At 33.0% G+C, this 24889-nt stretch overlaps 3 protein-coding genes and 1 pseudogene across 3 annotated transcripts; 2 read left to right on the forward strand and 2 right to left on the reverse strand.

Annotated features, from left to right (window-relative positions):
• Positions 1-1804: 1804 nt before the first annotated feature.
• Positions 1805-2256, reverse strand: LOC106444830. The gene has a single exon (XM_013886257.3). The coding sequence runs from the start codon at positions 2173-2175 to the stop codon at positions 1954-1956; it is 222 nt and encodes a 73-aa protein (XP_013741711.1). The 5' UTR covers positions 2176-2256; the 3' UTR covers positions 1805-1953.
• A 12501-nt stretch (positions 2257-14757) lies between these two features.
• LOC106362534 lies at positions 14758-16943 on the forward strand (annotated as a pseudogene).
• Positions 16944-17912: 969 nt separating this feature from the next.
• Positions 17913-19573, forward strand: LOC106441256 (ras-related protein RABA4a). Its single transcript, XM_013883085.3, has 2 exons — positions 17913-18225; positions 18985-19573. The coding sequence occupies exons 1-2, from the start codon at positions 17987-17989 to the stop codon at positions 19421-19423; spliced, it is 678 nt and encodes a 225-aa protein (XP_013738539.1). The 5' UTR covers positions 17913-17986; the 3' UTR covers positions 19424-19573.
• Positions 19574-19978: 405 nt separating this feature from the next.
• On the reverse strand, positions 19979-21003 carry BNAA09G07140D. The gene has a single exon (XM_013883084.3). It carries the CDS (start codon positions 20575-20577, stop codon positions 20140-20142), a length of 438 nt encoding a protein of 145 aa, XP_013738538.1. The 5' UTR covers positions 20578-21003; the 3' UTR covers positions 19979-20139.
• Between the last annotated feature and the right edge of the window lie 3886 nt (positions 21004-24889).

Consider the following 24889-nt stretch of genomic DNA (forward strand, 5'->3'; position numbering starts at 1 on the left):
TATTTTCTCTTTACTGATTTCGTAATTTTGAAAAGGTAAAAACCTTTTTATGCCTTATTTTGAAAAGGTAAAAACTCTTTTTATGCATACACAAATTGATATGATATCCATTATTAATGGGCATAATCGACTTTAAGTAGGATTTGGATCCTATAATAACGTTTTAAATCAATAAATTAGGTTATAGTTTACGAATTTGGGGAATCAAATGGGCATTATAAGTGTCCAATGTGACATTGGACAATCATCACGTCCATAAAGTAGGGCAAATGTCAACTCCGACGCTATAGCATATGAATACAAGCGAGACAAAGTATATAGTAGTAGGTACTAAAAATAAAATAACGGTCATTGGTTAACGAAAAATGTAGTAATAAATTTGTTAATGCATGACTTTTTGTATTATCTTTGAACGATATTCAACTTACTCTCAGTCATGCAGCGCGTAAGTTTTATTTATCCCGTTACAATTAATTTCTATTATCGTTTTTTTTATTTATTCAATTATGGTTCGTTAAATTACATTAATTGTCATTATGTGACCATGAGAACATCACAGCTAGTCAAATAAATGTTCATACACACAATTCGGATTTTAAACGAAGTCCACAATCGCATACATTTGAAGGTTTATTAAGAACTGAATCCACGAAAGTTCAGTAACTCAATCCACGGACTATCAGTAAAATGATATTCCAGACGATTATACATATACAAGATTTTTTTTATATCAAATCCCAAACTAGTTTTTGAACATGTAAGAGTGAAAGTCAAAATCTTTATACCAAATAATAGAAAAAACATGTTTGAAAAGTCCGGGTTAACAAAAGGACTAGGACGATGTCTCGCTACGTTTCATATGTCTAGGGTCTAGTGTTATACTACTTGGTTTGTTGGATTGAAATTGATTTGTCTACCATGAAACCAAACTGCATCATATCGTGTCCAGTGTATGTTTGTATGTCCATTATGTTGGAGATGCTAAAAAAATTGACATCTCACGAGTGTTTTTCTTCTGGTTTTTGGATATAAAAATCGCATTTAGAAAACAAGAGTTCCGGGAGTCACTACTTTTCAAAGGTTAACAGATTACACATTAATTTCTAAAATAGTAGTTAGATTTTTTAGCTAAAAGAAAAGAAAAAATTACAGAAAACTAGTTGAATTACTATTCTTTACCTCTATTCAAAATTATCACACTTTTTTTTATTAAGTTGACAATGGCCTTAGTATGTGAGAAATCATAACTTGTTTGGGATGACTTCGAAATTTTATCGACACGACGACGATGATAATAATGATTCAACGGGGACAAATCCACATGATGCAATGCTTCTATCACATCCACCTTTTATTTTCGTTTGCTTCTGATAAACTATCTTAAAGCTACAGTATTCTGCTCTGGGTCTGAATGCTAGATTTCGGCGCCCTAATACGAAATCAACCCATTAATGATATGAAGGCCCAAAATGAACATTCGTTTTGGTCATTATATGTGGTCCAAAACAACTTTTTACTTCGTTTAATTCATGGCTCGTTAAGTTTATTTCTAAACTTAAATTCGGAATATAGTAAGATCTCAGCAGACTCGACCGGTAATCTTCAGTTTTGTTGAAAGTTCTTTATTCATATTTGATATTTTCACAAAACACACAGATTGTCACCATCTTTAGAAGCTTATTACCTAGTAGGCTAATTACATATATAGTTCCGTGATGAACAACACAGGCTCACTAGAATATTAGTTTGGGCTGTGTTGAGCTGGTTGGTACTAATCATATAAAATTTAAATATGTAAACATAGTTAGGCAACATTTTTACTTGTTTAAATAAACAAACAGACTATTACATTTGGTTAATTCAGATATTTACTTTTTTACATAAAACTCCCAAAGGAAAAGGAAAGCACAAAGCAGTGATAAAGAAACGAGATTAGCTATAAACAAACTGGTTTCAAGCAGAGAAAACGCCATGTGAGATGGCAATAGCAAACTGAGACTTGGCCTCAAACTTCTTCATGAAACTTTCTATCTTCTTCTCGTCGACTCCTATGGTCATCATCTTCCCGGGAAGTTTCTTCCACCAATCAAAGTCCACCGTCGCCGCCTTCGAATCCTCCGGCTGTCTCACCCTCCGCTCATACTCCTCCACCACTAATATCGCTATGTCCGACATTGAATCAAATGATCTCTATCGCTTTCGGTTATTTATTCTCTCGGGTTATATATATCAGTAGACAGTCCAACGTTTGTTTATTTATACTGCTTTGACGTGATTGGATAAGGTTGAGTCAATATTTCTCTTATTAATATAAAATTTCGTTAATGGTTTTTAAATCGCGCCGAATCTGTTGGTAGCTGTGGGTTTTGTGTAAAGGTAGGCATAGGCGGTTTTACTGTATTTTTTTTTTTCAAGGAAATCAGAAAAATTCTTTTAAATCAATTAGCGCTTATCGTTTAGAACTATAAAATTAAAACAAATCAAGGCGTGATGTTCCTATTCTTTTCAATATAGGGTTTGTCAAATTAAACTTTTCGTATAATATTTGCAAGATTAACATATTTCAGTTTAGAAATGTATTAGGCAACGATTATCAAGATCTCTGTATCAGCCAATCAGACCATCAAAAAGAAGAAGAAAAACTATATTAACATAAAATTATAAATATTATATGTGAATCCCCTAAATATATTAATTTTAGTCTCAGATTTAAACTTAAAACTATGGGTCAAAACCTGACAATGTGACACTCTTCGGTTATTGAAAAGACAGATGTATTAAGCTCTTTAGGCCTAAATTGCTTCAAGCCCAAATAGCCAATAATGGTCTTTCTTTTATTTTTATTTTTATTTTTTTTATAATAACCCCTGTTCGGAATTGCGCTAGGCGCTAGTCGGGCGCTCGATATGGGCCTAGCGCCTTGACGAAAAATCGGAGATTAATCGGGGAGTATGCGGGGTCTAGTTTTTAATGATTTTATTTAGTTTAATATTTAAAATAAAATATAATATGTAAATATATATTATAATGTGATAATTTATGTATATTGAAATTCATATTAACATTTAAATTAACTAAATCCCATGTTAGTATACATATAGATATATATTTATATGATACAATTGTAAATATTCAAATCCATAAATCAAAATGATTTAACCGTTGAACCTATTGTAGACATTAGAATCACCTATTTAAGATTTATCAAAATGTTTATATCACGTACGAGAAAAGAAACAGTACAGTTTGTAGCAGATATTATTAATTTATTGTATAGAAAAATCCAACAATAAATAAAGATTAAAATAAGAAAAAGATGTGCGAAATTAAAAAAAAAAGGAGCTCTAACTACATCCCACATCGGAGAGCAAAATAAGAAGGAACATGTCACATTATCTATAAATATAGATGTTTCTCCTTCGCTTAAGTTACAAGGTGGGCTTCCACAAAAGCCCAATACCTGTCAAAAGTGTTAAAATTAATCAGGAAAAATCGGTTAAAATCGTTAAAACTCCGATTAATCAACTTAGGTGGGCGGTTTATTGTGGTCCGATTAGGTGACCCGATTTGGTCCTAATCGCCACAGTACTCATGCGCCGAGCGCCTAGGCGGCCGAGTTTTCGGCTAGGCGCCCGCGTTTTCGAACAGGGATAATAACCAATAATCTATACTATTGTTTCCAACGTTATAATATGTGGCCTAATCCGTTGAAGAGCCTCACATCATTTCTACTGTTTTCTCATTTTTTTTATTTTTTTTGGTAAAATGTTAAATATTATACCAATTCTTAAAGTGTCAAAAAACTATTAACGGAATACAAAATTGAAACTAAACAAACGGATAAACAATAAGATAAAACCAAAGAAGATTGGCCATCCTATTTACTAGCTAAACAACGAAACGAGTTATGACTAAACAAGGTCGGAAGGCCGAAGATAAAGTAACCGGTTGCCACGAGCTACCAAAAGATAAATACTCTCAAATTTAGAAGCTACGGTTACTGCAGCTTCCAACAACCCATCCCAACACAAACCAACTCAGAGAATCAAAGCACGAGTGTACTACCAAACTAGATATATGCACCATCGATGTACGAGAGAAAACTTCCACGCGACGATACCGTCATTCGAAAAGTAGACTCAAAGATTGTCGGTCCCAAACCTGATCTTCCGTGATCGTATACATCTTTTGAACCGAAAACTCATACGGAGAAAGCGGATCACGAAAAAACTAACCCTCTGGAAATGAACATACAAAAAAACAGCAAACCCGAGCGTCCTACTGCTGCACGGATACTAGTAGTAGCCAAAACAACCAAAGGAAACAAGACATTGTCTGGAGTATACGATTATGGCTATACATTATTTACTATTCCATTTCATGCATGGAGTAAACGGTTATGATCACGCTATAATACCCTTTCTTGAATCTAATACATGATCATGTTTTTTGCTCTCTAAGTGTTTTTCAAAGAAAGAAAAAAAGAGAGAATATGATTTTTCTAGACTTGTGACTCCGAAGACTGAACCATAAATCTGGGCTATCAATCTATCACATATTAGCTATTTCTGAATATTTTTAAATATTCCATTTGTTTCATATTAATTGTCATTTTAGCATTTTTTCTTGTTACATAAAAAATGTCATTCTACAATTTCAATACAATTTATACTTAGTTTTAGCTCAATATATATTAATTGTAGATTGCATTGATTTTATAAATAAATTTATTTATCTAAAATACTATTGGTTAAATAGATAATATTAATAAAAACATAAATGCATTTCAATCAGTTTCTTAATATGTGAAAAAATCTAAGGAGGTGTATTCAATATAACATTTGAAATGATTTAACTTTTAATGGAGTTTGAGATGATTTCTATAAGTTGCAGAGATTTAAGTGATTTTTGTTAAACCACTCTAGAATATAACCTAAGACCATAGGATTTGAGTTTTAATTTTTTAACTAAGAAACTCCACCCAAACACCCTAAAATCACCTCAAAACTTTAAAACTCCACAACTTAAAATATTTGCAATAACAATGGATTTTAAAGTACTCTACGAAATGTTAAGTTCAATAACAGTAGATTTTAAATGAGTTTTTGAAATTCATGTTTGAATAAAGTTGATTTATCAAACTCTCAGTTGAATTATCCCCTTAAGTTAAACTCTTTGTGAAACAAAAAAAGGATATTTCAAAATGGAGCATATATTTCTGAAAATTTATACAGAATGCTTAGAGCAGCATTAACGCTGGTTCTAAGCCCAACTCTTACCCCCAAACCCAATTAAAAAACAATTAATAAAACACATGAGCCCAAGACTCAACTCTTGCGGGAGCCATCGAAGGGCTGCCTCTTAGGGACAGGTGTCAAAAAATGAGAGGCCAAAGGAAACGGTTACGCGTTTCGCTGGTTCATCTCTCTCTCTCTCAATCTCGATCATCTCTCTCTGGAAACTCTCTCGACGAAAGGCAAATCGTCTCCTTCGGTGTCTCTCATCGACGACGTCTCTGTCGGTATCTCTCATCGGCGACGTCGCGTTGGGTGGCTCATATCGGTGACCTCTCCCTCGGTGGTTCTCCTGGAGGCGACAGGGCTCTCTCTCGGTGGCTCTTTCGAAATCGAAAGGTAAGCGGTTGTTGTGTTCTTCAACATGCATGTGTTCGATTAGGTCTGATGTCTTGTTTTTCTTTGTAGTTTGTTGGTTCTGTCTTTCGGTGGGTCTTCTCGTCGAAGCTCTCTGTCGGTTCCTCAAATCGAAGCTTTCACCTGAAATCGAAAGGTAAACCTGTAGTTCTGTTGTTTCATTATGCATGCGATTGATTATTGTAGTTTGTTGGTTCTGTTTGTTTCACCCGAAATTAAAATGTTGATGTGTTTGATCTCTGGATATGTTATGTTTGTGTTCTTGGGTTTTAATTTTGTTTCAATTAATACGGATAGATCAAAATTGATTGGCTATGTTTCAATCCTTGCTTAGTGTCTGTTCTTTGATTTGTTATCGCTTTTGATTTTGTCTTTATGTTGGATTATGGTCTGACTCAATTTTTGTTTATGTCGTTCTGTTGTCAGAAAGAAGACTAAAAGTTCATCTACCAAAGGTTCATCTAACTCAGGACTCCACGGCAAAATAAGGTTTGTGTTACTCCTAACTGGTTCTCCTGACTAGAATTGATTTAGGTGGTGGTTAGATTTGAACAGACTATAATTAATGTGATAATCAGAGTTAGGATATGGTTGTGTTATTAATAGAAGTGATGGATAGCTACAATTGATTAACGCTTAATGTGATGAAACAAGTAGATAAATGTCAACACGTTTTTGTTTGTTGGTTGTCATGAATGCATAGTCTCTTCCTTCTCTGCCATCTATAAACACACTTGCCTCCTTCTCTTTCTTATCATCTCCTTCAGCTTTCTTCTCAACTTCTTCTTATCGGTATGGATCCTAATCAAAGCCAGTCCTCTGGATTTATAAACTTACTAAACAGCCAACTCCCTTTTGATCAACCCCGATCTCAGTTTCTGAGTTTTTCACCTCCACCACCTGCAGAAACTGGTAGAGGATCTGCTTCACCTGCACAAGCTGTTGAGGACCGTAAGCAAAGATGCAAGTGGTCAACAGCTGAAGACCTGATCCTCATCAGTGCATGGTTGAATACCTCCAAGGACCCACTCGTTGGAAATGAGCAAAAAGCAGGAACCTTTTGGAAGAGGATCACGGCTTACTACAACGCAAGTCCAAAGGTGGTTGGTTTGCCTCCAAGAGAGCTGACCCACTGTAAGCAAAGGTGGGGGAAGATAAATGAAGGAGTCTGCTAGTTTGTGGGGTCATTTGAAGCTGCCACAAAACAGAGGAGCAGTGGGCAGAATGAAGATGACGTCTTGAAAGCAGCATATGCAATATTCTTCAGCGATTACAATGTGAAGTTCTCATTGGAACATGCGTGGAGAGAGCTTAGGAATGATCAGAAATGGTGTGGGACTCAAGGAACTAGTCAACAAAGCTCAGGTTCGAAAAGAAAGAGGGTGGGGGAAGAACAATCTTTTCAGGCATCAGGCTCTATGCCAAGTGTTAATGGGGATGATGACGCTATGGAAAGGCCTGTTGGTGTTAAAGCTGCAAAGGCGAAGGCTAAAAGGCCAGTGGGAGAAGATCAGAAGATTGCGCAAGGGTTTAAGGATATGATGGAGATGAGGAGCAGGGACTTAGTTGTGAAGGATAAGCTTAGCAACAAGAAGCTGCTTGACAGTTTGATTGGAAAAACAGAGCCACTTACAGATATGGAAGTGGCGCTTAAGAACAAACTGATAACTGAAATGTTGTCAATGTAATCTTCTTTGTCTAATATTTAACGCTGGTTCTAGTAGTAGTTGATGTGTAATATTTAACGCTGGTTCTAGTAGTAGATGTGTAATATAAGTAGTTTCTGATCATTGTTCTAATGCGTTTCTCTAGTTAATGTCTAATATAAGTCGTTTCTGTTCATTGTTCTAATATGAGTCTTTCTAATGTTTTTTTTTGGTGGTTCAGGGGAACAAGTCACACACCAGCAGCAATGGAAGTAAGGAAACCGATCGTCTGTGGCCTCTCAGCGAGAGGTATGATACCACCACCTGGCCCACAAGAAGACTCGGATGATGAAGTGGTGGAGATATCAGATGAAGTGGTGGAGATATCAGATGAAGAAGAAGCTGATGTGGTGGAGTTATCAAGCGACGAATACAAAAGAAATATGGGCTACTTCATAAGGGTGGAGGAAGCGGAAGAAGACATTGAACCTGGAGTCCGAAGGCTGCTGCAGCGGATGCATGAGGAAGAGAAGAAGCTGCGTGAGGAGAAGTTCAAAGCCATGAAGGCGGGAATCAAGCTCGAAGAGGGAGAATCCTCTAAGGTTGATGGTACGAAGAAGAAGAGAAGAAGCTGAGAGACGAGTGTGGTGTTGTGTCACGGACTGTGGTCTTGTGTCACGGGTGATGTGGGTTTGTCTTTTTCTGTGTGTCTTGTCTTTGTTATCTTTATGTGCTAGTGTCACGGGACATGGATGTTATTGTGTGATTGTGTCACGGACTGTGTGATGTTTGTTTGATTGTCTTTGTTTTATATGTTTGTATTATTGGTTCTGTTCTATTAATAGATCAAAACATTAGATCACTTCACCAGACTTGAGCACACAACTCTTCATCTTTTCTTCCTCTCTCAGTAAACACAACGCTTCATCTCTTCCTCATCTCTTCTTCATCGAAAAACATTTGATCACTTAAACCATTATATCAATTCACAAAACTCCCAATCAAACAAACCTTTACTTCATCTCTTCATCTCTCCTCTCTTCTCTTGTTCGAAGCATATAAAAAAAAAAATTTCCTTGCCATATGGGATCTTCTTCTCAAAATCCGTTTGATGGATTGGATGATCAAAGTTTTGATGATGCATTTGATGAATACGTTGATCAACAATTTGATCAATATGTTGATCAAACTTTCGAGAATCTTACCATATCAAGAGCGAAGAAACAAAGAAAAAAAAAGAGCTTATATCGAAAGAAATCGGGGAATATTTGTTTATGGAATGATTATTTCAGTGAAACTCCCACGTATCCCACATATATGTTCCGGCGACGATTTAGAATGAATAGGCCGTTGTTCACGCGTATTGTTGAACGACTCTCCAATGAAATTGAATTCTTTCAACAAAAGACGGATGCTCTCGGAAGGCTTAGTCTCTCTCCACTTCAGAAGTGTACTGCGGCCATTCGTGTCTTGGCTTATGGAACTGCGGCTGATGCTGTTGACGAATACCTCCGACTCGGTGAAACTACTGCACGGTCATGTGTGGAACATTTTGTGGAAGGCATCATATATTTATTCGGCGCGGAGTACCTAAGAAGACCAACACCGGCTGATCTTCAACGTCTCCTTGATATAGGTGAGTTTCGTGGATTCCCGGGGATGATAGGAAGCATCGATTGTATGCATTGGGAGTGGAAGAATTGTCCCACCTCTTGGAAAGGTCAATACACACGTGGTTCGGGAAAACCCACAATCGTTTTAGAGGCGGTTGCATCGTATGATCTATGGATATGGCATGCATTTTTTGGACCTCCAGGTACTTTAAATGATATCAATGTTCTTGATCGCTCCCCTGTATTTGATGACATTATACAAGGTCACGCTCCGCAAGTCACCTTCTCGGTCAATGGAAGAGAGTATCATATGGCTTACTATCTCACCGACGGCATTTATCCAAAATGAGCCACTTTTATCCAATCAATTCCAATACCACAAGACCCGAAAGCGGTTTTATTTGCTCAACACCAAGAAGCTGTCCGCAAAGATGTCGAGCGTGCTTTTGGAGTCTTGCAAGCTCGCTTTGCCATTGTTAAAAATCCGGCTCTTTTTTGGGATAAAGGCAAAATTGGGAAGATAATTAGAGCATGTATCATACTCCATAACATGATTGTAGAAGATGAACGAGGTGGATACAGTCTATTTAATGTTGCGGAGTTTCAAGCCGGAGACGACACCGGAAGTTCACATGTCGATCTCACATTCTCTAAAGATATCCCTACAAATATCGGCAATATGATGGGTGTTCGAACTACAATTCGAGATAAACACAAGCATTAACAACTCAAAGCTGATTTGGTTGAACATGTATTGCGTAAATTCGCAGGTGGTCATGACAACAACTAAGCTCGCATGTTTCTTTCAAGTTATTCTCGTTTATTTTACTAATCTCAGTTTTAATGTTATTTTTAATAATTAATGTTTAAAATGTTTTATTTTAATATGTTATATTTAATAAATAAATTTTATCTTTAAAATTTTTAAATTTTAATTTTTTTAATTCTTAAGAACCCAAAAATAAGAACCCCCATTGGACCTAGCAAATTAAGTGTCTCTTAAGTGCAGCCTCTTAGCTATTATTAGTTACTAAAAAATCATTAAGAACCCAAATTAACCTCTTAGGGTTAATGGTGCTCTTAGATGACAAGTACTTGCACGAATTTTTTTGGTAGGTGAACAGGCCAAAGGCATACACGATTAGGAGTCTTTGTTTTTTGTTTCGTCGACTATTAGGAGTCTAATCTCCATTGTAAAACAAGTATAGTTGCCGATATTATATTAACATCGAATATTTATCTAATATATTCACTGTAATACCCAACTTATTACACCTGTATACCTAAATGGATAAGTGGATCTACTTCTACCATGTGAAGACATTTCCGAGCCCTAGGCATGAACCCCCTGAAATATTTTTTTCCCTGAATTATTATTTATTAATTCATTACTAATTTACTGGGTAGCCTCTCTCTTTTTTCGAGAATCTCTTCTCGAATAACTCTTTTAACAAAGAATCAGATATAAAAAAAGATGAGAAATATAATTTGGTATAAAAATAAATTAATAAGGTTTTGAGATAATAAATCTAAGAATATAAAAGCGCCTGATTACATTGTCTTTTTTTAAAAAGTTACATGGTCGTATGACGCAAACAATGACCCAAAACGCTCAATGAACACTGTTTATATGCATATACATGAGCACACATGTCGATCTATCATAATCACTATATTATACTACAAAATCCTTTTAATAAATTAAAGAATAAATTATACTATCATATAACAAATCAGATATGGTCCAATGATGGGGGCCAAATGTTGCTTTACTTCTAAGTTCTCTAATCTCTCTAAAATACATAATTAATAAAAAATTGGTATTTGATTTCATATATTTTGTTAATGATCCCATTGGTAAAGTTTGTATCTCCATTAGGCTTATGCATGTGCCATTCCATGAATCCAACTTTATCAACATGTACTCACTATACATCACTGATCTTTAATTAATTCATACGGTACGCGAAAGCAAGATTCGATTTACAAATCAATGATTTAGTCATGCTAGCTCTTGTCAGTACTAAACTAATAATTTTACTAATTTATTGTTTGCAGTTATATACATTAATAGCGGTGTCTGTCGCCTAATATCGAGTTTTGTAGCTGATATAACCATCATCAGTGAAGCAAGTGCAAATGTACCAATAGTTCTCAGTTATTGTGAAGTGGCTTTGATAGTCCAGATCAACGATTAGTTTATCACTTCTATTTAGTCATTTAAACGGTATCATCATGTATTAGATACACGAAGAAGTATCTTATTGCTAAATAAACCTCGTTTATGCGAAAAATATGAACAAGAAAGACTGAAAATCAAGTTCAAAAAAGAAAGACTGAAAATCCAAACACGAGGTAGCCACTCGTGGTGGCAAACCACTTTATAAGATGGCACTTGGAGAATAATTCTACAAATAGGCAAAAGCTTACGTGAAGTCTCTTTTGCTATCTTCTCGTTTTTATGATATTATATTTTTCGTCAATAAATATTGCTGTATATTAATACGTGGATAGAGTTAAACTAAAATTCACCAATACCTTTCATCCATCATGGCTCGCTCATACGTCTAAAAGCCACCCTCATGTGAATTGTAGCGTTAGCTTTTCACACAAATCATTTGCACGATCGAAGTTTAAGAAAACGATCAAATTATTTAACATGTTATTACTTTTTAAACTTATCCTGTTGTAGTTAGTTTCCTCCTACTAGACAATCCAATATATTAGATCATGCATTATAATTTAAAAAAAAATATTACTCGTCTTTATTGTACCTAATTTGTGGAATTTATCTTCGTTCTCTGTGCATATGCATGTCCATGAAACATCTCACGTCATGTATTGATTGTAATCCTGAATGCCATATGCATTATTTTGATTAATATTTCTTCTGTATTTACAAAATTGATGTTTTAGTTTTCACATAAAAATAATAAACACATGCTTTCATTTAGAATTTTTTTTTTGTTTTTAATTAGTTTAATGTTTAATTTATTTTCAGTAAAATTCTTCCAGTCATGTTTTATATTTTAATTTTATTTTATTTTAAGAACAAAATGCATTAATTACACTCTAGAATAGTAATCCTTTCAATACAGAGTCAAATTATAGAACATCAATTATTCAACTAAGGAGTAAAGTACCTAAACAAAATGGTTACTATATTTCGTCATTTCACGCAAGTATGCATAACTGTATAGACTTCTAAAAATGTATAGACTACTAAAAATCTCAGTTGATTAGGTCTAACTCCTAAGCTAGATACAATCAATATGTGATGATGGGTTATGGTCCAAAAGCTAACTGTGGGAATCAACGAGACATGTTAACTTTTCATTAATTATGTCTTCAGGACTATACAACCAAGCAATAATTTTCAATAATAGATAAAAATGCATAATGTCTCCCATGGAGCTCGAAGGGCCAATATGTTTAACTTTTAATACATCAATTCAAAGTTGCAATATATTATTTAGGTGATTCCTTCACCTAATTAACCCTACCAATCTAGCCTGTCTGGACTCCCAAAGGCTATAACCCAGTATATTAAAATAAATTATACTCGTACTCGACCGCTAAGATTTTTTATTATTAACAAGAAAATATGAATTAATGTTACCATATTTACTTTACTTTTTTTTTTAAAGTCCATATTTACATCACAATACTAACTTAGTATATTCCACTAATTAATACAAATTGGGTTAGCTGCTAAATGCAGTTGATTCAGAAAGAAAAATTGATTTAATATTTTTAAGCTTAACATTAAAATAAACGTTGATTGTTTCGAAGAAGTCGTGCTTGTCGTTCGCTTACTTGCTTTAAGACGTTAATTAATATTATATCATGATACAGTACATCATGTAACAGCTAACCAAAACTGTATAGAAAAATGGATAAAAAGGAGAATTTAAAGAGAATTAAAAAATGGATCTACCTGGTGCGCACATCAGCGAGAGGTAGTGGAGACATATGACAACTGAAAAAAAAAACGAATAAGAAATTTATTTTTAATTTAATCACATTCATTTGATGAATATTAAGATTCGAATTATACATATTAATTCGCTAATTTTTCATTTCTCTGATAAGTTTTGCTTAGTGCGGAAAACAGTTTTATTTTCTTCTTCTCACACCAATCCAAACAAAAATATACGCAATAAAATGGTATAGTCTTTTTATTAATTAAAAGTTGAGGAAAAATACTATAGAAACATGTAATAGTTGGTATTGACTTAACATAGCTACATTATTGGACAAAATTAAATAAAAATACATATTGTATATTGTTAATTTATTACATATTGTATATTGTTAATTTATATTCTGACGTTGGGAAATATTTAAATAACAACGTCAAAAGTCTCATTTAAAGTTGTCGTGTTCTCGCATGATTCCTCTTCTTTTACTTCTTCGAGATGATGAGACCTGAGTTCCTGAGACACAAACAAGAGCTTTTAAAACCCCTTCTGTTTACGGTTGGATTCGAACTCCGAACTTGTGGGCGTTACGTCCGATCTTGTCGCTAAATATCTTCCTTCTTTCATGGTTTTCGCGACAAACGTTGGCCTTCTTCAAGTCACCTCCTTGATGCGAGTAACCATCAGAAGGTAAGGCTTTAGATCTCTGTTCTTAGCCGATCTATAGATTTTGTTTTCTCCGTAGTGTAAGCGAGGGAGATGGAAAAAAAACAAGAAGTGAAAAGTCAAAGACTTCACGGCGTTGACTAATTTGTTTCATTCTAATCTTGTTAGCACTTAAAAGTCTAACACCATTTTTGTTATCTTATTAGTTGTTTTGATTAGGTTTGTTTCAATATTTTTTTGTGGGTTGCTTGGAATTGAAGCTGGTACTGATTCGAATATGCTCAAGAACTGTATTGTATTTGAGAAGTTTCAATCTGTCTGCACTTGTGGATTATGTGTGTGCTGGCTTCATGATTTGTGTTTGCTTTTCTGATGCAATCTCTTGTTCTTTTATTTCACCTTTCTTCTATGTTTTCGTACAAACGTTTTGTAAACCAGTGGATGAAAATTTAACTGTTAATCTTGTTGTTAAGTTGTTGGTCCACCTTTACTGATGCTGAAATAAAGTGACATTCTCAATAAGTGGAAACTTGACTTCTGAAGCGTTTATTCTGCTTATGATCTTTATCTCGTATCACCTTCCAAACACTATTGAGGATAAGTTTTTTTTTTTCGGGTAGGCAAGTTTCAGTATTTTGTTTTTATAGCTAGGTGGATGTCAGGGATTGTAGGAGGATGCAAAATTGAGTGATGGGAACGTTACTTAAAGTTTATAAGAACACTTCCAATGGAGATTCTTTCCATTGGAGTTCTTAAAATATGTATTATGTATATATCTATGTATATATTATATAGGTATAAGTATTTGTGGGGTCTACAATTTTTGTGGAATCCCATAGACAAAGGTTCTTAAAATGGGATTTTAATAATCTTTAAGAACCTTTGTTTATGGGGTTTCACAAAAGTTGTGGATTCCACAAATATTTATACCTATATAATATATACATACATAGATATATACATAGTACATATCTTAAGAACTCCAATGGGAAGAACCCCCGTTGGAGGTGCTCTAACCTTTATGTTCTTTTAGCTGTCCCTGCAACATATGTTACTCTTGTTATCTTTTGGTCTTCTCCGAGTTCTTAGAGAATCTTCATGCTCTCTACGATTTTTCTTTGTCTTTGTATAAACATATCGCTGGAATATAAAGTGGTTATGTTACTGGTCCTGTTTTTTTTTTTGAGGATTGAAATAGTTTTTATGGAGAAGCATCACAACTTTTACTATTTATTTGACTCTGTGTGATCTAACTTTTGGTTGAGACCTAAACTATATGCTATCACACATTGTTTTAAAAACATTGCATCTTCTTAGTTTGCAGTTGAGAGAAGCATGAATTCAACATCAACACATTTCGTGCCACCGAGAAGAGTTAATATATACGAGCCTCTCCATCAATTTGGTATGTGGGGAGAAACTTTCAAGAGCAATATTGGCAATGGGAATATCAACACCCCAAGCCACATTATAATACCGAATAATCAGAAACTAGACAACAACTTGGTACCTTTTTGCTCCATTGTTCTTCTATCTCTTAATGACAAACGTTCTTGTTTCTTAAAATCTAAAAGCTTTCATTTCTTGAACTTATTTTTCTCTAGTCAGAGGATACTTCCCATGGAACTCCTCTCATCTTTGATCAAGAAACTTCCACGTCCAGACATCCTGATAAGGTAACTACTAATGCTTCTATCAGTTTTATTTCAGCGTATATGCTGAATCTTAATACTGTTACAGATAAAGAGACGGCTTGCGCAGAACCGCGAAGCTGCCAAGAAAAGTCGCTTGCGCAAGAAGGTATGAAAAGTTTATAACACTATTTACTTCCTTAGAAAATAATGTTTTGATCTCGTTTCAATTTGTTTATTCAACGGGAGATTTTTTTTTCTTTGTTTATTTGTAGGCTTATGTTCAGCAGCTAGAAACAAGCAGATTGAAGCTAATACAGTTAGAGCAAGAACTCGATCGTGCTAGACAACAGGTTAGTTAATAAACCAAAATTTTATTTTAAATCTTGCTGTGAGGGTTCTACTCTCCAAATGAGTTTGTTTAATATAGTCTAACAATGTACGGTCCAAAACCTCTTAGTCATTAAAAAATATATTTCTTTCGACTTCCATAATTCTGATAGAAAGTTGGATGATAACAGGGATTCTACGTTGGGAATGGCATAGATACTAGTACTACTACTTCTCTAGGTTTCTCGGAAAACATGAATCCAGGTCTGTATCAAGAACAGGGTAGTATTCTTAACAAGAATCAAAACTTGAACGTCAAGATTAAAACAGGGATTGCTGCATTTGAGATGGAGTATGGACAATGGATTGAAGAACAGAACAAACAGATATGCGAACTAAGAACTGTTTTGCAAGGACACATCGGCGATGTGGAGCTTCGTTTGCTTGTTGAAATCGCCATGAAACATTATTTTGATCTTTTCCGGATGAAATCAGCTGCTGCAAAAGAGGATGTTTTCTTCGTCATGTCGGGAATGTGGAGAACTTCTGCAGAACGTTTTTTCCTATGGATTGGCGGCTTTCGACCCTCGGATCTTATCAAGGTAGAAAACAAGTAACAAAGAACAATCAAAATAAACACAACTAAAATAATGTGTTAACCTAAAAATCAATCTTATAGGCCGTTCTCTTTATATATTATTTAAGATCTCTTCTAACTTTTGACTTGGAACGTTGTATCTAATACAATGTTTTTAAATCTTTGTTTTGCAGGTTCTTTTGCCACATTTTGATGTCATGACGGATCAGCAGATTCTAGATGTATGCAATCTAAGACAATCTTGCCAGCAAGCTGAAGACGCTTTATCTCAAGGAATGGAGAAGCTACAACACACCCTTGCGGATTGTGTTGCAGGTGGACGACTAGGTGAAGGAAATTACATTCCGCAGGTGAATTCTGCAATGGAGAGAGCAGAAGCTTCGGTCAGCTTTGTTAATCAGGTCAAAGATTATACTAGCTTTAATAATCAAAACAACATTTTAAGACAGTAGTACTAGTTTCATTGACTTGTTTGTGTTGTTTATTAGGCTGATCATTTGAGACATGAGACATTGCAACAAATGCATAGGATCTTGACTACACGACAAGCGGCTCGAGGGCTGTTGGCTCTTGGTGAGTATTTTCAACGGCTTAGAGCGTTGAGCTCGAGTTGGGCAACTAGACATCGTGAACCAACTTAGATTTGAGTTCTTGGATACAAAACAACAAGAATGAAGATGAGTGCATTTTGTAAAACAGAGGATTATTCATAATAATAAAATGGGGGTTGCTGCTGATACTTATTTTTTTTTATTCTGCGGGAATCATAAAATTTGAAAACCATGTATTGAAAAAGTTGTAAATATATAAGAATTATGTGTCAAGGGATTATTATTATGTACAACTCCAGTACTGTATTTAGAAAAAAAATTAAACAATTTAGCTACTCTTTCCATTCCAAAAGAAATATCTGTTAGATCAACTTTTGTTCATGATTGATTTTCTATATTTCTAAAGCATTTTTAGTAATTGATTTTAATAAGTTGTATAATTTTTTTTAAAAATTAATTGAAAATATTTGAATTGATAAATATGATTGCTAGTTATTGAAAAATGCATCGTAAAAATAATAATAAATTAGATGGTAAACATTTTTAATATTTTTCATATGCGTCATTACTCTAATTTTTTTCTAAACCCAATAAGTCGCGAACTTTGTGTAATGTCGTGTCTGGTCATTTTAAGTGGCAAGTGCAGTAGAGTGGAGTCACTTTCGATGAAACTAAATTGTCTAACTTTCTTGGCTTTTTAGCTTCACCTCTATCCTTCCCTGTCATGGTGCTCAAGTTTCGAATGTTTACAACCGTCTCGCCCTGCACCGCAGTTAACAATAATAAAAATCTATACATATACCATATATCTATATATTTTTATAACTATTAAAACCGCACTGCAGTTGAAACGTTTGTCCCGTACCGCTTAAACCGCAGTTACCATTCGGAGCCTTATGTACGCTGTTTTGGTTGTGGGTTAGTATTATAGGTAGCGAGGATATTGACGGTGAGGAGAGAGAGGGAGATAGAAGAAGAGATAGGTCATAACGGGCCTCAAGGCCCAACTATATATTAGAAGCTTAATCTTTTAATTAATTTTGATTTCGGACCTCCTGTTATCTGGAATTACATTGTCGAACACTCAAAACATTCGCCTGAGAATGTATAAAAGGCTTCACCTTTCAGTTAATTGAGATTCGAACCTCGTATTATCTGAAATTACATTATCGCTCACCCAAAAACATTCGCCTGACAGAAAGATAAATTATCCATCTGTCAAATCCCACCGCCAGAATCTAACGATGCATATTAAAACACGTCACCAATAATAATATTAAAAATATTGACCAATAGTTGACAGTGACGTAGACGACCGTATCAGCTCTCTTTAGGGTAAAGGCTCTAGTTGAAAAAGTTTGAAGCAGAGGAGGACTGAAGATGGCGAGTGGAGGAGGAGGAGGTTACGGAGACCCGTCGCAGAAGATAGACTACGTGTTCAAAGTGGTTCTGATCGGCGATTCTGCGGTTGGGAAGTCGCAGATACTTGCTCGATACGCGAGGGACGAGTTCAGTTTGGATTCGAAGGCTACTATAGGCGTCGAGTTCCAGACTCGGACGCTTGTTATCGATCACAAGAGCGTTAAGGCTCAGATCTGGGATACCGCCGGCCAAGAACGGTAATCTCACTAACTTCTCTGTAACTTTTTTTGCTTGAACTTTAGAGCTTATACGATTCTAGTCATGGATCCGATAGATAGTAACTCGTTTGTTGGGATCTGAAGTTGAACTGTAGCAATTAGGAAGGTGAATAGTTTATATGCTTTTGTGTTAGACGTCAAAATGATTCTCATGTACTAGACTTATGCAGACTAGTAGTCAGCTTGGTTCAACTTTGTACAAAAAACTTTAAACGTGAAAAATGCTAAGAAAAAAAACTAAAGAATTTGCTACAAATAAGTTGTACTTGTTAATTATGTGAATACCTTAAGATCCCGTATTTAATATTTACAGGTGTAAAATTTTGTTACAAAAATCGTTTGTTTGTGTTTTACCTCTAACTAAATTAAGAAAAACAATGAATGATATATAATTTTTTTAATGATTTTCTTAATTTGCGTGAGAAAACTATAACGATATCTAATTTGATACATATGGTATTCTTAAACCTAAAAAGAATTTCGAATGTGGCGTCCATCAAGATTTATATAATTACTGTAATCAACAAATTTTATGGCATTAATCTCAGCCCTTAAACGTCATTGCCGTTAATTATTAGCCTAACAGTCTAGAATAATCTACTTAGTAGTTTGCACTATAGTATCCTAGTCCCCTAATCTCATGCTTGTTAAAGGTTATAAATAAAATACATTTTTATTATAGAGCGTCTTTATAGCATATATGTTGTGACTTTGGTTTCTTTTGTATCGATGGAACAGATACAGAGCGGTAACAAGTGCATATTACCGAGGAGCGGTTGGGGCGATGTTGGTTTACGACATAACCAGACGCCAAACCTTTGATCACATCCCAAGATGGCTAGAAGAGTTGCGTGCTCATGCGGACAAGAACATTGTGATCATCCTTATTGGGAACAAGTCAGATCTTGAAGACCAAAGAGCTATCCCAACCGAAGACGCTAAAGAGTTTGCTGAGAAAGAAGGTTTATTCTTCTTGGAGACGTCTGCGTTTAACGCAACCAATGTTGAAAGTGCTTTCTCAACGGTTCTGAACGAGATTTTCAACATTGTGAACAAGAAAAGTCTTGCTGTGAGTGAAGAAGAACAACATGGGTCGCTTGCTGGTAAGAAGATTGATATTGTTCCAGGTCCTGGTCAGGTGATACCAGCAAAGAGTAACATGTGTTGTAACTCGTAGATTATAACGAATTCAAGTTCTTAAAACATAGTTTTAGATTCTGGTTGGTATGTTTCTACTGTCCAGAGTCGTTATTATTTGTTGACTGCTTCATTAGCAGCTTTTGTGAGGTGTTTTGGGATTCAATCCAACTAAAACGAATTAGTGTTATAACTTGATTCACAATAAACCAAACCAAATCCAAAATGGTGTCACCATGTCCTGGAACGACAACAAATGAACTCGAACTTCACTCTCGCTCTCTTCTTTGCCAAACTTGATTGCTCGTCCTATCTATATATTAGCGACCAAGAGAACCAGCCTATATATCAGTGACCAGCAGGTCAGTGGAACACGGACGCTGATGATGTTCTAGATAATGAAAACTGTTAAAAGATTGGTGAAAGCTGAGTGAGAAAGGAAAGCAAATTTAATTTTGTAGACAAGTATATATCATACGTTTTTCTGTAAAACTTTGATATGTCTCTACATCAAGGATTTGTTATACTTGTAATCCAATAAAGAACAACATGACGCGTGAGATGAGTAATTAGGTAGATATCAAGAGAAGAAAAGTAAATTGAATACTTCCAAGATTTGATAGAAAATCACGGATTGGTTGGTCAAATGCCAGGAAATTTCATAGCGTTACGTATCTTTTACGTATATAGCATTATTTTTAGTTATTTCAAATCTGTAGCTGTACACGTCAAAAAGAAAATTCTAAAAATACTAAATTAATACACTCTTTGCCGTGAAGCAACCAACCCTCCGACGTCGGCACCACCGCCCTTCCCTTTCAGGTGAAGCAACTTCTTCCAGAATCCAGTCTTCTTCACCGTGGTGGGTTTTAATTTCTCCGTTGCCTTCTTGGATGACCGTACGATATAAGAATCCCTGGGAACATGAGCCATAGATCTGCTTTTCTTCAGTCCTTCAACCAGCTGACCACTCAACGCTTCCCTCACCGCGAACGACATCGACATGGAGCCAGCTCTCCGGTGGAGTTCCTTTACCGGCGACGGCGGAGAAGAGGAAACGGTGGTGGATGAGGAAGTAGATCGGTTGATGACGTAGTACGACGTCGTGGTATTTGGTAAGCGAGAGAGTTTGTCCCTTAAACAAGAAGGGCATACTCCTCTATTGCCTTGGTGCTTGTGTTTTCTGCACTCCATTTTCTCTTCTTCTTCTTAGTCTTCTCTTTACCACTTTGAGAGGTCTATATGTTAGGTAATATATATATATACACACACGAACGTGCACGTGCGTGCCTAAGTTTGTGTGGTGTTGCCTCGTGTGCTTCAACGTCGGTATAACCAAAGAAAGTTCATTAACGTTTCGCTATACTGACAAGGCTTTCGCAGAAACACACATAGCTTTGACGTGTAAAGGACCCACTTATAATTTTCATTTTACGTCAATAAACTAAAATGATTGGTTATTTAATAAGTTAACACGATATAATTAAGAACGATTTTTTTTTTCCAGTCAAACTGAAGAAAATGATTGTTGATTATTCTGATATAATCTGAACATTGTGTATCATTCATTATTCTGATACTGTCAAAAATGTTTGGATAGAAAAGAAATATACTTTGTCTTTTTTTTTTTTTGTCAATTATACTTTGTCAATAAACAACTTAGCTTTCATCAATTCTTATAGTTAATTTTGATTTATTGTGGTATCTAATCTTTTTACTTTACTCGATCATTTTAATAAAAATGTTTGGATAGAAAATGTTTGGATAGAAAAGAAATATACTCGTCTTTTTTTTGTCAACTATACTTGTCAATAAACAACTTAGCTTTCATCAATCTTATATATTAAAACAGAAGTCACAACATTGATTTATGTGTGATTTTTTTTAAAATGGACCTAATGGACCTATTCATAGAAATTCATACTACATTTTAATTCAGACTAATAATAAATAGAATTTTTAAAATATTTTAATCATAATATCTTTTGATATCTTTTCATTTTAAATATAAATATATTTATTTTAAAAGTCTAACAAATCTGTTTGAAAAGATTTTTACAAGATCTTCATTTTCGAAATTATATTTACATATTTTCACTAATTTCGAAATTAGTTTAAAATATTATTATACATTAATATATTCAGTTATATAAAATGAAAAATAAAAAAGTTTATTATATTTTATTTATTATATAATCATAATCAATCATATTAAAATAAAATTATTATATTGAGCTAAATAAAATTATTATATTGAGCTAAATTTAATAAAATTGTATTAAATTTATATATTTATATATTTTATTTTCGTAATTATAAAATATTTATGTTCAAAAATAAAATCTAATATGTTGGTAAGATGGGTTAACATTATCAAACTATATAATACATGTATAAAAATTAACATGTATTTCTTTAAAGTTAATAATATAAAATCTTTGTAACTACTTTAATCATAATATATTTTCATTTTAAATATAATATATATATTTATATATTATATTTTTAAAATTCTAATAAATCTGTGTAAAAATATTTAAACAATAACTTAATGTATTTTAAGTTATCGTACAGAAATGAAAATAAATAAATTATATCATATTTTATCTACTTTTATAGTCATGATCACGTTAAAATATAATTATTATACTAAAATAAATATGATAAAATTATATTCAATTGATAAATTTATAAATTTTATTTTCGTAAATATAAACTATTTATTTAAAATATAATATGATGATAGAACGGCTTAAAATTAACAAACTATATAATACATGTCTAAAAATTAACATATCTTACACTTTTATATATACAATAATAAATTATTTAAAATGAATAAGCATAAAAATATTGGTAAAAAGAAATCAAGTTTTGAAATACGGATCAGAATTTAGCCTAAATTAAATACAAAATATTTTTTAAATATATTTTCTCATGAATATATTAATTGGCTTAATAACTAAATGCAAATACAATAAGATAAATATATAATAAGAAATAGCAAATACATAAGGTTTAAACAATTAATTAATTATAACATGTAAATTATAAAATTATTGTATTTGAAATAGTTATATAAATATTTAATTATATGATTAACATTAAAAATATATATCACTTATGTTCTAAAACAATAATTTATGTATAAAAAAGTGAAAACAAACACCCGTGCGTTGCACGGGTCAAAATCTAGTTCTTATGGTTAATTTTGATTTATTGTGATATCCAATCTTTTTACTTTACTTGATCATTTTAATAAAAAGTATATTTATGTATGAAAAGTATACATATTTTTAAATGTGAATTTTTTCTTCTTAATTTATTATATTGTTAAATTTACAGATGTTCTTACATGTAAAATTTTCAAAGATATTTCAATTTCATTTCACTTCTCAAACGCGTGATATTAATAAAATCTAGTTTCTCGTTCACACTACCATAATGCAAGATGATCGGTCAACAAAAGAAACTCAATGGACGGTCGTGATATAAACCAACACTCAACATGACTATGGAACCCACTTGTTAGGTATCATTTGACGGTGACCGTGGCCGGTGTACTCGGTCCCTGACTCGCTTGTCACGCGTAACAAAAAAAAAACACTCCTGCCCAATGCGATACCGTCTCTTTTCTCCAATATTATTTTATATATTTTTTTTGGTAAAAATATTATTTTATATATAAACCGTTTTTTTTGGTAAAAAAAATATTTTATATTTTCCTCGCGTTAGTGTACTTTTAATTCTATCAAGAGCTATATCTCTGACTTGTGCGTATTTGATTTGTTTCTAGAAGAATGTGCGCCGTAAACTTCGATTTCATGTGCACGTGAGAGTTGTATTCAAAAAGGTCGACCGTAGTTTATGGGAAATTGAAACATCGAGGTTGACAAAGTCTAGAAGTTTGTACGGTTCATGATCGTGGGAGTGCGTGATTTACGATGGACCAGATAGCAAAGTAGATCCTCTTGTTACTACTAACTAATCCGGGAAACTGTTTTAGTTCAATGAATCTTCTTAAACGTTTAATGGTTATCCGTTTGTTATCGTCTTTAAATTCAAGAAGTTAACCTTGTGGTTTCGACTAAGCAAAAATTATACTTTAATTATCATTGTAAAGAAAAATCTTCGTTTTGAAATAAATGTTTTTTAGAATTTCAATGCAAAAATAATTAACAATATTTTTCAGTTATTTTTATATTAGTTGAAATATAATTATGTGTATAGATAATAATGTTTTTCTTTTTGAAAATATGTAAAATCAAATATTTTTTTAATCTGTGTGCATATACTTAAAACAACAACTAAAAATAAACACATAGAATAATCATTATAATGCTTTTAAAATATTAGATAAAAGAAATTGTTTTTTTGTGCGCTAATGTCTATATCTGTTTATAAATACATTTTTTGCCAAAAATATTTTTTTTCTTTGACAATGTCGCTCCTTGCTTAAGAATATAGTAGGTGGTTCTTCCGTGCTCATATATCGATATAAATCTTTATAAAATTAATATATTATAATTACTTGATATTTAATTTTGGTTTTAAATCAATTTATAATTTATATCTATAATTTATATTAATAATATTATATTATTTTAGTTAGACATATGATTTTAGATATGTTATATATAGTCGGTTTGGATGTTTTTGGATCAATAATTGATTTGTTTATCACTTGGGTATATTGGACTACATCTGTTTATCTGAATTCAACTATATTATTTTATTATAAATATAGTTAATTTTGATTAAATTCTTATTTGTATTTAGATTGATTATTTTCCTAAATATGTAAATATATTTTAGTACGATTATATATGTATAACTCGTAATATATATTGTGCTTAGAATTAAATAAAAATAAACTGAAGTATATGATTGAAAATTTCATAGATGAATATAACGATAATATTATGAAGTCTCATGCGTATATATAAAAATATATTGTAACAATTATTGAAAGGTAAACTGAAAATTATTTTAAATAATCTTTAAAATGAGAATTCAGATTTGCTTGGGTATTTTGATTATGGGTATATTAATTTCCACAAACATAAAGAAAATATAAAATTAAAAAGAAACTAAATATTAAGAAAAATAATTTTTAGTAATGCTAAAATATAATAGATACACCTCATTAAAAGTATATGCTATTTAAAAAGATTTTTTAATTATTTGATCAAAATATGCTTATCATAAAAAATTAGTTTTAGGTTCTATTTTTAATATCTCTTAAAAGTCAACACTAAAATTGTGATTGCTTTTGTGAAATCATATTATATAAGTAAAAAATCTAAAAGAACTTCCATCAATCAACAAAACCTCTTGTTATCTTAATTTCTAAATAAGAATACCAAATCTATAATATTTGTCTACAAAAATGATAACTTTCCCAAAATATCGGTTTTTAGAAAATTTATTTAAAAACAGAACATATTGATCAAAAGTTCTAAAAGAATATCCATCTATCAATAAAAACTCATGTTATCCTAATTTA

This window comes from Brassica napus, chromosome A9, assembly GCF_020379485.1.
Source record: "Brassica napus cultivar Da-Ae chromosome A9, Da-Ae, whole genome shotgun sequence".
Taxonomy (NCBI): domain Eukaryota; kingdom Viridiplantae; phylum Streptophyta; class Magnoliopsida; order Brassicales; family Brassicaceae; genus Brassica; species Brassica napus.